This window comes from Pempheris klunzingeri, chromosome 12 (assembly GCF_042242105.1).
Source record: "Pempheris klunzingeri isolate RE-2024b chromosome 12, fPemKlu1.hap1, whole genome shotgun sequence".
Taxonomy (NCBI): domain Eukaryota; kingdom Metazoa; phylum Chordata; class Actinopteri; order Acropomatiformes; family Pempheridae; genus Pempheris; species Pempheris klunzingeri.
In genome coordinates, this window is record NC_092023.1 from 10,716,774 (window position 1) to 10,729,570 (window position 12,797).

Genomic DNA, 12,797 nt, shown 5'->3' on the forward strand with positions numbered 1-12,797 from the left:
TTATGCTGAGTAATACGCAGAGGACATAATACGAATATAATTCCAAAAAATCCACTCTACCCAAATCTCATGCAGCTCTCGCTACTCTTAAAGAGGATGAAGATAGACAGTGCTTTCAATTATGCCGCATGTTAAGAAAACACAGAACACACACATCTAACCTCCCTCTCTGCTCTCATTCAGAGACTGGGGGACAATGGAGGTCAAGTAAAAGACTGGCAGTGCTTTATGTTGCCTTTTGTTCAAGAAATGACAAAAAGACAGAAAAGGGGAAATGGGGCGGATAAAAGTAAAAAAAAAGTGAAAAGATATCATTAAGAATATAGAAAAATAGAACACAAGAGGACATGAAGAGAAAAGAAAGAAAGAAGGGCCACTAGCCCCTATCATGTCCAACTTAATTAAGGCTGCCGCTGGGGCAGCTGGGTAACAGCCCTGTCATGGATACAGCTCTGAGCCCTCATCGCCATAGCGTCCATGGCTGTCGCAATAGTGAGGGCATCATCCTGGCAGCCAGCAGAAGGTTGTCTGCTAACCAGCTCTCTGGCCTAAGTGGGTGGATGGTCGAAGCGTGGACACACACACAAAGTCAATGGTTGCCTCTTGGTGTAAAGTGATGACTTGGTGGCCCTGTAGGGTTATCATTTACTCACAGTCACACACAGACACACACACACACACACACACACACACACACACACCATTGGCCCTGTCCCATCCTGGGGCAAAGTCACAAACTGGCTCCCCTATCTATTCCCCTACCGGACGTCTTTGAGACACACCCTTGGGCCTGACACGCAAACACACACATCATGACTGCCCCCCTGCTGCCCCTCAAGAAACCTAACATCGGAAGAGATGGATACACACTTTGATACCTCATTACAGCCTTCTGGCTCACGCAGCCCTAATCTAAATTAAAAACAGCTCATCAGATCAGTCAGAAAAGAAGAAGGGCAATAATATCAGCAACTAATCTGATACACAGGACAAAAAGTTGGAGGGAGGGAGAGGGGGCAAGGGGTGAAAGGTAGTGAGCACAGAAATACAAAAATGTTGTAAATGAAGATTTTCAGGCTAAGATATACAAAAGGCCCATATCTTAATTTCTCAATGGTACTACAGTGTAAATCAGTGCTAGCATAGCACAAACGGCAATACAGTTTTTACAAGATCTGCTCCTAAATTGAAAACATATATATGTTCAAAATTGGATATGTGGAACTTTTTTTTTTTTCAAATTTAGAAGGATTAGAGAAATTGCTGTATTTATTCTGGACCCATTGACACACACAAAGGGTGAAAGAAGTTCAACAGATCATATCACAATATACACTTTCTAAAGCCCTATATTAATGATGTATCAAGTGGGTTTCTTAAACAATGCATAGAAACTAGTGTGAGAACTCTAACTGAACCACAATTTCCATTCAATGCAAAGTCACTGACAAGTGGAGTTACATGAGCAACTGAATCAAGCAAAATGTTATCTAGAAGTAATCTTCATTGGACATTATCTACTAGCCATTTGAAGTACAACATTTCAAATGGTTTAGCTCAAAGTTGGAAAGTTGAGAATTTCATACACACATACCTTCATAGTGTCATACTATAATGGCTCAATCTGCCACTTTCTTTGTCCACAACTCAGTTTGTGTTCTGGATACTTTGACTGGCCTCGTTTTACTGCCTTAGAGGGAGCTGTGATGTCACATATTACCAGCCCAAAATATATTCATACAAAAAACATGCAGACACACATAAGTTTTCTCTGTCCCAGCTGCTCAAACAGCTTGGGTCCATTGTTCAGTCAGCTGCAAAGCTTGACCTCAGGGAGGAAAATTGAGGGACGGCCCATCTCTCTGTCTCACACAAACAGACACATCGTGCGCACACACACGCACACACACACACAAACACACGTCGGGTCTGAAGACGATGACATTTTTCACAGAGAAAAGCGTCCAAATGGCAGGTGTCAAGGGCCGTCAGTCTCTAGCGAGGCGCTAGAAGGCAGGCAGGCACACGCACACACACACAAACTCCAACTGCCAGTGTGAGGCACGTCTGAAAAGAGCAAAGCCTCACAGACACTCATGTCAATCTGGTAGCAGGAAAGGCCTGCACTTGTGTCACGCACAAACGCATACACACCAGCATTCACACACACACCCCAAATCACAAATATACACATGACATGTCACACAGACTCATCACACATGTTTGTCACACGCAGGACCGTCGCAGTGAACACTGGAACCCTAGGGGAGGATGTCATGGAGGGCGGGTGGAGAGAGGGGAGAAGAAGGGACAGAGCTGACCACCAGTGAGGCATGGTGGGAAGAGAGTGAGGGCTGTGGGTGATATGGATGAGGATGGCATATAGCCACTGTCCACCACCTGCAAATGCCAAAGGTCCTCAGCCTGACACTACATCCATACCCAAGACGAGCTACACAAGCACAAGTTTACCTTTGTCAAGGAAACACTGTGCAGCGGTAAAACAAAGCTGATATTGGGCTATATACATAAAATTGACTTGACTTTTCAATTCCAGTTATCAATCATGAGGCTGCTTTTTCTAGCAATAAACTAAGCTATATATCCTTTATAGCTCCCAGAAAATGTTGCAGTTTCTTTCTTAAATTTACGTGTTAAACATTTCCAAAATGCTTTTACCTTCCTCAACCCATCCTGTATGAAGATATAACCTTTTCATGTACCCATAGGTTCATTGTCTTCCTCTGAAATGAAGATACACCCCACAGCCAGGCTGAGGCCTTTCCATGCCTCTAAATCCATCTGTCCCCCTTCTCCTCATTCTATCCAACCTTCAAACCTTCGGTGAGGCCTTAGTGCCTTGATCTCACTCAGTCATCGCTGGTCCTGCCACTGTATGTTCATCATTCACTCGGCCTGGCCCTGGGAGCATGCCTGGTCACAGGACATGACAGGGGATACACACCCCGGCACACCCGCACCCACACACAGTCATAAATACAGTCTACACCACTGTCCTTCCAGGTCCATCAGCTAGCCAGTAATAATGATCTCATCCCACCAGGAGTGAGCTGGAGGGCAAGACAGTCAAGGACTTATTGTAAGCATGTCTGTGTGTCAGTGCAGACGTACACTGTTGGCTATTTGAGTATGTTTCCTGCTCCAACGGCTTGTATTGCTCTCAGACAACTCCAAGTATGAACCAGTCAAGGAGAGAACGATGACTACTACTAGAAAGACAAATGGCCTAAACCTCTTTTCAGCTACAGGGTACAACATCAGGCAAAGACATAGCTACTTGTAGGAAACAAGCATTAATAAACTGGCAGCACAGCAGGTTACACTGTACAACGTTTATATATTGTAGTTTATATAGGACTGTGTAATGTCATGTAGTTCACTTAAAATTTGATTAATTTCATATCAATACATTTCTCAAATAATTCATTCAATGTAAACTGGATTTCTGACTTGGTCAAGAAAGTGGATATTTTACCACTTTGCTTTACCTGCGGTCCTGTGTGTATATGTTAGGCTACCTTTGATGACAAATGTCAGACCTAAAACCAATCAATTTGAGACAGCTTGTCTATTTGGGGAAGAAACCCACACATTGGTAAAACATTGATTTTTGGGTCAGTATTTAAGGTTAGGGCAAGTCCAGGAAATTAACAGAAGATGTAAATACCCCAAAAGTGACTAGTGACATGCGTGTGTGTGTGTGTGTGTGTGTGTGTGTGTGTGTGTGTGTATCATCACCATAGCCCAAAGATGTCCCTAACCTTACCCCCACATGTTCTTGCCCTGTGATATCATTAACATCACAATACTGTCAACTTGTCAGTTTTCATACACACAGCCCCAAACACACATAATCAGGACAGTGTTACTAATAAACAATAAATATGTCCTCTTACTTTGTTGAAAAAATCAGCAGTGTTCTCTGCTCTGAAAAGCTAGGGTGTGTCCGCTGAGGGCACTGAACCCAGGAAGACTGGTGTTTGGGGGTAGCCTTGTTAGCTTAACCTAGCCTAGAAACTACAGATCTAGGCTACACTAAGCCTGGTAACAAGCCTGCAGCTAAAACAATCTGGTGAGTGTCAAGGATGAGAGTCAGCACCTCCAAGTTGGAGGCCATGGTTCTCCGCCAGAAAACTCTGAATTGCTCCCAGCGGGTTGGGAGTGAGTTGCTGCCCCAGGTAGGGGAGTTCAAGTATCAAGACTGAGGATAAAAGGAAGTGGGATATGGACGGACAGATTGGTGCAGCAGTGATACAGGCGCTGTATCGGATCATTGTGGTGAAGAGAGAGTTGAGTTGGAAGGCAAAGCTCTCAATTTACATGTCGATCTACATTCCAAGCATCAGCTATGGCCATGAGCTTTAGATAATGACCGAAACAGCAGCCAAAATGAGTTCCCCCCAGCAGGGTGACCAGATGGATGGATGGATGGATGGACGGGACTGTGATGACAAGCCAAAACTAGTAAGTTAAGCTAAGTTAGGGTTGCTGGCAAGTATTTACTGCCTTCCCATGGCCGAAGCTTCTAACATAGAGGTATTCTTCGATATAGTACTGCGTAGCTTAGCTTTAAGTTTCTCTACAGACACATTTCTACTGTTGCATCATATATTAGTTCAGCACAGTGGTTGGCAGAGGTTGGCAGCAGCTTACAATACAGTTTCTAGAGATTGGAAAAAGGACTGTTAACTGCAGATTAGTGTAAACACTACCCCTTTCAGGAATATTATCTGATTCATGTAGAGGGAAACAAAGAAATGGGAGTCAACGACAGGTGGATCTCTGTGTGCTGCCACAAGATAGATCAGGACTCATAGTCGTATGTGTGTGTTTGTATGTGTATGTGTGTCTTCCCCACCAATCAGCTCCTCTCAAATCCAGAAATCTTATAAGGGTGACACAGACCACTGCACGTCATCAAGCAAAGCACTGCAAACCACACACACACACACACTCCTATGCAGACATTTGTCTGGCTGGTGCTGAGCACTCTTATAAGTTTTGACAAAGCCTGCATGCTCTGCCAGTCAGGGCTAAAGCACAATGACAGCCAAGGTCATGCTGCACTGGCCTGTCAAAGAGCCATGCACACACACACGGACACACACACACACACACACAAAAAAAAGTGGAGTTTGTTTTCTAAACCAGTGTGTCACAAACTAATGTCCAGCAGGAGGTCTTTAAATTACTGGGACACAGCTGTATGGCAAATAACCTAATGTGCATTCAGTGGGGGCCATCACAGGCACAGACAAACCTTGTCAGCTAAATCATACCTCATGCTGTATAATGTCCTGCAGGATGCTGGTCATTCATAGAGGCATTGTTCAAGCTTAATCATGTAAGGTTACTCTGTTGTAACTCTAATGGGGGATGACGAGTCGAATCTGGTGCTTTATTACTCACTTAGCAAAGACAACAGTACAGGGATATAGCAGACTATTATATCTGATCCCGTTGAAAATGTGTCAGACTTTATGCTGCAATTATACTCACCCATCTAAATGTAAAAATCTATGTCTTATGCTATCATAATATTACAATGTACATGTATTGAACTACCTTTATGCCTGTAAATAGCCATGTAAAATGTGATCACATTACTTTTTATTTCAGTAGTCTCGTTTGACTGACGTTCAAATTCTAAGCTCTGTGTATAATATTTTTTTGTGTTTTTCATTAGTGTTTCTCTGATATAAAAAAATGACTGTAATTTGAGACAACTACTTGAGCTGATTCAATTATTATTCAGTACAGCCGAGTTGATTCATACATACTAAATTAATAACGGGCTGACCCAATAGCCGAGTGGTTAGCCTGAGCAGCGAGTCCCCAGTTTGATTCCAAGTTTGCCGGACCATTTGCTGCATGTGCATGTTTGAGGGGTCTGTGATGTAGGTCAATATATTAAAATTGAAGACAAGCGAGTATTAACCCTTTGTTTGGCCAGCCACACTCCCTACAAAGTACGGAGGAGGTGACTTCGAGGTGAGCACAATGAGTCTAGTCAGACAGGACTAAGGCACTGAAAACTGCATACACACACAAACACATGCACAGAAAAGATACAAGTAAGGATATCCCGCAGGCTGCCATTTCTGGCTGTCATTCCAGCTGAGCACTGAGGCAGAAGGACAGAGAGAGAGAGAGAGACAGGCGGATGGAGAAGAAAAGGTGGAGAATGGTGGGGGTGGTGACACAATGAAGGCTCACAGGGAGACAGGAAGCAGATGGTGCAAATGAGGCTGAGGTCTTTAATGAACTACTGCGCTAAGAGGAGAGGAGAGGAGAGGAGAGGAGAGGAGAGGAGAGGAGAGGAGAGGAGAGGAGAGGAGAGGATATAAACCACAGCCATATAATACCCCTAACAGTGCGTTGACCAAAAAAATAACAAAAACCTTTCAGCACTGGCAATGTTACATTCTAATGGCTGATCCCACCTAACAAGGTAATGATGTTAAAATCCACATAAAATCAAACTCCAGTCTGGTCAAATAACACAATGAAGACAAAATATAACTTCTCCCTCTCTCTCTCTCACACACACACACACTTCTGTGGATATTTGTTTTTGAGCCAAAATACATATTTCTAAATTCATTGGCTGCTTTCAGTGGCTGAGGGTGACAAAGAGGGAGCAGAAAAAACAAGCATGATGAGGCTGAGATGGAAGGAGTCAGTGCCTTTATAAATACAGTGAAACAGGCCACCACCATGACTTCGCCAGCTTCCTCTGAGTGAGCTGCCTGAAACATTTTTTACACCTGTCGATCAAACACTGTTTGAACTGCTTGTCTATAAGGTCCGCTGAGAAATGCTCACACATATAGAAAATGCACAAAGTCACAAAGTATACCAGAAACTGGGTCAATTAATTATACTGGAGACATTCGCAGCAAGCACTACGACCCCTTGCTGTGTCTGATGCTACATAGCTATTTTCCGTCATTGCCATCATCCTTGTTTTGCCGTGGTAATGAGGTTTCCCTAATGGCAGGTCAGGGTCAGCTGTGGGTCAGTCAGCGGGGGACCAAAAACCGTCACTACTTGTGGCCAATCATCTTTCCCTGCCATCCCATCATCACCATTATGTATAACGGGATATTTTGGTCCAAATTGGCACTTTGGAGGCCATTATTCACCCACAGCAGAGTCTTACTTATATACTTTAGTAACATATTCAATGCAGGACTTTTACTATGTAGTATTTTCACAGTGTGGTTTTAGTTCTTTTACTGAACTAAGGGAGACTTAGATAAAGAAAATTAAACACAGTTTAATCAGCCACCCCTACTATATCCTTAAGAAAGGCACACACCTCCAAAGCTGCCAGGCTACTTGACGCAATGTCTGACAAACGGAATTCGTGTCTGAATTGTTATTTGGGATGTTAACGGTCAGTTTATCACCGTATCACGGTTTGAGCAATCAAGAATATATGGACCAACTTCCAGGGGGTACCATTTCCACATTCCACCATTTTCCTTTCATACTGCCAGAGTGACTTTCCATATGACAGGAAAAGAACAGTAAAAAAAAAAAAATGACAAGTTGGAAAGTGACTTTAGTTTCACCTTATGTCTGCACACCAGAAAAGCGAATACACTGCAAAACATTGCTTAATCTTTTTCATCATGCTAGAATGTTTTCTTGAATAACAACAGGCGGAGTGACAGCACATTTTTGTTTTACTTAATTGATTCAAATTAGCTTCATATAATTAATTACGATCATTAATGTGGACAAGTGACAGAGGAAAGAGCTTAAAACGTACTATACATGTGTTATTCACCACATAATGACCCGAGGACACTGGTTATTTTTTTTATTTTAGCTTTGATGGCTTATTCAAATAACAGAATAATTAACACATAATTCCCTGCATCATAACACTGAAGACTGTTTTATGGTATTCATTAATAGGTTACTAATATGATGGGCTTTGTAAATGTGATAAACAAATGTGAAAAGTGATGTATGCAATTTTAAAAGACCACCCAGTCACATACTGTATACCCCAGTGTGTGTAATGGCAATACTGATGTGCAAAATGGGGCCATTCCCCCGAGTCTTATATTTCAAAGGCATATGTTGGGGAGAGCCCTACCTCAGAGGCAACACTGGGAGTAGTTATTCAACGACCAGCATTTGGATTTTGCAGTGGATTTCAAACATGCATTTGTTTGATCAAGCTTTTATGAAGGAATTATTCGAAGGACAGTTGATGGAAACAAAGACAGAAAGAATGAGACAGAAGATAGAGAGAGAGAGAGAAAGAGGACAGAGAAGAGAAACCTGCAGTGTGTGTGTACATTTTAATACAGATACACACAGACTCTCCTTTAACATCTCTGTGTCTGAGGCTACATCAGCCACGGTCCAAAGAAACTAAAATGAGGCATAAGACCAGACGACTCCAGAGCGATATCATTATAACAACCATACTTCTTTGGCCAACGCCAAAATAACATCTCTTTGCTCCCCCTCAGTTCATGCACTTGCAAAAGCCTTCATTTCATAAACCCCATTAAGGCAAAGGCAGACCATTTACACATGTGTTATTTTCTGGAAAAATACAGTTAATCATATCAGGTGATATGGGACATTCAGCCAGCACCACATCAAACACAAGTCCAACATTCTTAAATGTTGGGAAAAGTACGAATGTCATCAGTTCCAGTAAAAGAATGAACAAGAGAGACTTTATATCAAGATATGAAATTTTGTTGCTCTGGAGGTGCTCAAGTCTGCTCAAAAGAAAAAAAAATGTCTGTCGTGAAAATAATCAAGTGGAAGTTAACTTAATAAACACCCCACTTTGAGAGTTTCTGTTCTTGCACATAGACAGAAAATTGACTTTTAGTGACGAAATGTGGGCTATTACACCAAAGGTATGACCTCTGAAGTGTACATGTGCATATGAACTCAAAGATAGAGAAAACTCTCATATGCAGACACACTCACACACAGCTCAGAATCATTCTAGGCTGTGGTCCCAATGCTAACCTCAAGTCAACAAACACACATGGAACTCAGCAGAGAGAGAAAGAGACGGAGCAGGGAGAGGCCAGTGGTTATTATGCTTGGACCGAGGTTCTGTGCTGTTGTATTCTGAAGTGTGGACTGGGCCTGGTTACAGACACAATGTGGACCGCAAAACGTCTCATTAATTGGGCCAAACTGAAACAAAGTCCAGATGGCTTTAATAGACAATATTCGCTAAGGGGACGCATTCAAATTTGTCTCTCTCTCCTTCTGTGTCCCACTCTCTCGCTCCCACATTTTCCTCTCACATTGCTAACCCCCTTTATTCATCTGCCCTTTTCTCTCCATACACTTCACCTTCTCCATTTCTGTACAGTGGCCATTATTTTTTCTTCATCTCACTGCATTCCTCATCCATACACACTTTTCTTTATTCTTCCATTTTCTAAACCCACTTATTTCTATTAAGGATTATGGGTAACTGGGTCCTGTAACACGCATTGGATGAAAGACCTTACCAGTAGGACACGTCCAGGGGGTGAAAAAAACGCCTAGAGATGAGGTCAGCGAAGAAGGACTCCGTCTCACGGCACGCCGTCCCGTTGCCAATGACAACCCTGGTACAACTAGTATGGACAAGAGGAGAAGTGCAATGAGGTTTAGGAAAGCAACCACCAGGGTTTCAAACTGATGTTAGATTCACAATTCACTTTCATCGTTTATAATTCAGCAACACATTAGAAAACAGACAAGATGATTTTGCACTCAAGTCTCATTCGACACAAACATCAACCATTAATGCTACATTTTTTGAAATACAGTAGTCCCTCGCTATAACGCGGTTCACCTTTCACGGCCTCGCTGTTTCGCGAATTTTTTTTGTGCAATTTTGCATGCATTTTTTTTTTACAGTGTATGAACGCGCATTGTGTTCTGTGTCCTGATTGGCTAAGGGACTGTAGACCAATGTCAATCAATCTCCTCCGTGTCGTGTCTCTGTACAGTACAGAATGCGTTCGGCTTTACATAAATGTTCAATCGCTAGCAGTGTGACTTTTAAGTGCTGCCTGTTTGCAAGACAAACAAACAAGTCAAACAAGAGATAAATGTGAGAAAATGTTAATGCCTGTCTGAGAAAAGTGTATAAACTGTATGGTGAGGGGTTTTACAGCCTTAGAATATATATAGTAATTGTAAAAAATAAAGCTGACTACTTCGCGGATTTCGCCTATTGCGGGTTAGTTTTAGAACGTAACGCCCGCAGTAAACGAGGGACCACTGTAGTGTACTTTAAAAGTGACTTATCACACACACGCAGTAGTACCTGTATTTCGTCATAAGGTGGCGCAGTTTGTCTGCTTCTTTTTGCTGGCCTGAATTATGCAGGTACACAACATCAGTATAGAGAATCTGACCTGAGAGCACAGAAATAAAAGACAAAGAGAAGGAGAGAGCAAATATAATGTTGCTGATAAGGTATTATATAGTATCAGCTAACAATTCTCTGCTGAATGACGCAGCAATGCCGTAAACACAAACACACACACACACACACGCATCTCACGGGTGTAAAAATCCCATTTCTCTAATGTAGCACTTGGAGCAGTTTGCTTACTTGATGAATTTTATGTACTCACATGATTCTTGCAATTTTTAGGTTGTATCTTCATGGTTGAATGCACTTAGTGTGAGTCGCTTTGGATAAAAGCGTCAGCTAAATAAACGTAATGCAATGTAAGAATGTACTAGTTGCATGGCATGATCTCAGAGAGAATATTGGCTGCATTACTGCTTGAGTAAATAATCTGTGTAACACGTAGAGGAGATATAGTGTGTGAGTTTGAAACAGCATTAGCAATAGAGCAAGAGGAAAGAGGAAAATAGCCATTTAGCATGAATTTGATTTGGCACCTTAGTTTGCAAAGTGTGATACAATAGAAAATCTTCAAATAATTGACTACAATTCAGGACAATGGTTTTGTTTATAAAAACGTGACAAAAGTGGAGCTTTCATTCATATTACAGTGACAAATCTAAGGCCTATGAGCTGCACTTTCTTTTTTTTTAGATCATCACTGCGACACAGGATAAACCTTGATCAACATACATCATTAAAACAGATGTTGCAGCCTCTCAGACTCAGCTGCCTTTCCAAGGTTTTATGCACTGCAATATCTTTGTGATATGGTCTTATGAGAATTATTGCTAGGACTGTTCTGGATGCCAAAGTAAGTGTTATAATGTGAACATGCCTTTTATCGTGAATACTGACTGCATACAGATGAGTTCAGAGCACTATGTGGTTACTCACTAGTGTGGGAGAGAACTGCCAGCTTACAGCCATGTCTAAAACCAGGGTCCACCCCCATGATGACACAGCCCCGGACTGGACGCACCAACAGGCGTTGCCGGAGGTTCTGCACAAACATGGCGATTGACTCTTTCTCTGCTGCACTTGTCAGTTTAGTCCTAAAGAGATGGAATAAGGGAGGACGATATGAACCAAAAGAGTGGAGAAAGAGACAGAGAGATGTACAGGTTAGTTGTATGGTGAGAGTAAAAAGAAAGAGAAAAAAAGAGGAGGAAAGAAAGAGGAGAGGGATGGGGAAGGAAGAAGAGGGAATAGGGACACAGTGGAAATGAATTATTATCAAAGGAAAAATAGCCCTAAGAGTGCGCCCACACCCACCTACGCACACATAAACACAGTCACACTTAGAATACCTGTAACTCCGAGTGAGGAAAGGCAGAATAAGCCTTTTATAAGAGTCCTCTACTGCATTCCTGATGACTGCTTGTAGCTCTGCTCTTGCAAATGTCCTTGGCCTCCACCTGCATTAAAATATTCCATTGATAAATACAATCTATTTATCAGTCTTTTTGCACATTTGGTGTTATATAACAGATCATTCCTGTCAAACAAAAGCCTCATCATAATTACATAAAAAGTGCAATGTTATTTCTTTAACCTTTATCTTTATAAGATTAGTCAACTTAGGACCACTCTAAAATTCAAACAAATATCAAAGTGTAGTTAAAACTAAACGTTAAAACTAATGTTAGAATTCAAAACAGATTTTTTTCAACTTAAATACACACTTCTTTAAACTGTACCAAACTCTTAAGAGTTAAGTGTGTGTGTGTGTGTGTGTACTGTGTTGTTGTGTTTCTGACCTGTTGTTGATGCACCACCTAGTGAAGTCACTCTTCACCCTGTCAGGAATGTTCACCTTCACTGTCAAAATCTTCAGACTCTCCCCTCGGTTAATGGCCAGGGTCTGCACACAATGCACATGCACGTAAGCATGGAAGCGCATACACACATGGACAACATGCCCGCACATTTCCCTTGTTTAATGCATGAATCAACTGTATAAAAAGTGCACAGGTGCACATGAACACACAGAGGAAAGACCCACTTCCTTCCCAAATGCTCTCAACATACACAGGTCACACACTAAAAGGATAAACAATAACAGCAGGTCTAAATCCACATGGTAAATTACTATGTAGTTGGTGGTGCTAATTAATTGTTAAGTAAGGCTTAATTTAGTAGTCTGATAAGTTTGCTTATGCAATTACAGTTAAATCAGATGCAGTTGAATTTAAACAACAAAACTTGTTCACAAAACCACAAATCTAAATGTGATGTTCTGAATTTTCAGTCTTTTGTTGCCATTCAGCAGAACCATAGAAAGGACGGAAAAAATTTGTACACATAGGGCTTAGTGTGGGTTAGACAAGGTTATTGTATACACAATGTGCATGTATAAAAAAATGCATATACT

General features: G+C 41.7%; 1 protein-coding gene across 1 annotated transcript in view; it reads right to left on the reverse strand.

Annotated features, from left to right (window-relative positions):
• Nucleotides 1–12,797, reverse strand: part of srbd1 (S1 RNA binding domain 1) — a 47,745-nt gene that overhangs the window by 25,691 nt on the left and 9,257 nt on the right. The window contains exons 10-14 of the mRNA XM_070841166.1: nt 12,184–12,287; nt 11,734–11,841; nt 11,321–11,478; nt 10,334–10,424; nt 9,528–9,635 (exon numbers count right to left, since the gene is read on the reverse strand). Of these exons, the coding sequence (XP_070697267.1) occupies nt 9,528–9,635; nt 10,334–10,424; nt 11,321–11,478; nt 11,734–11,841; nt 12,184–12,287 (569 nt within the window). The remainder of the gene's footprint in view (nt 1–9,527; nt 9,636–10,333; nt 10,425–11,320; nt 11,479–11,733; nt 11,842–12,183; nt 12,288–12,797) is intronic.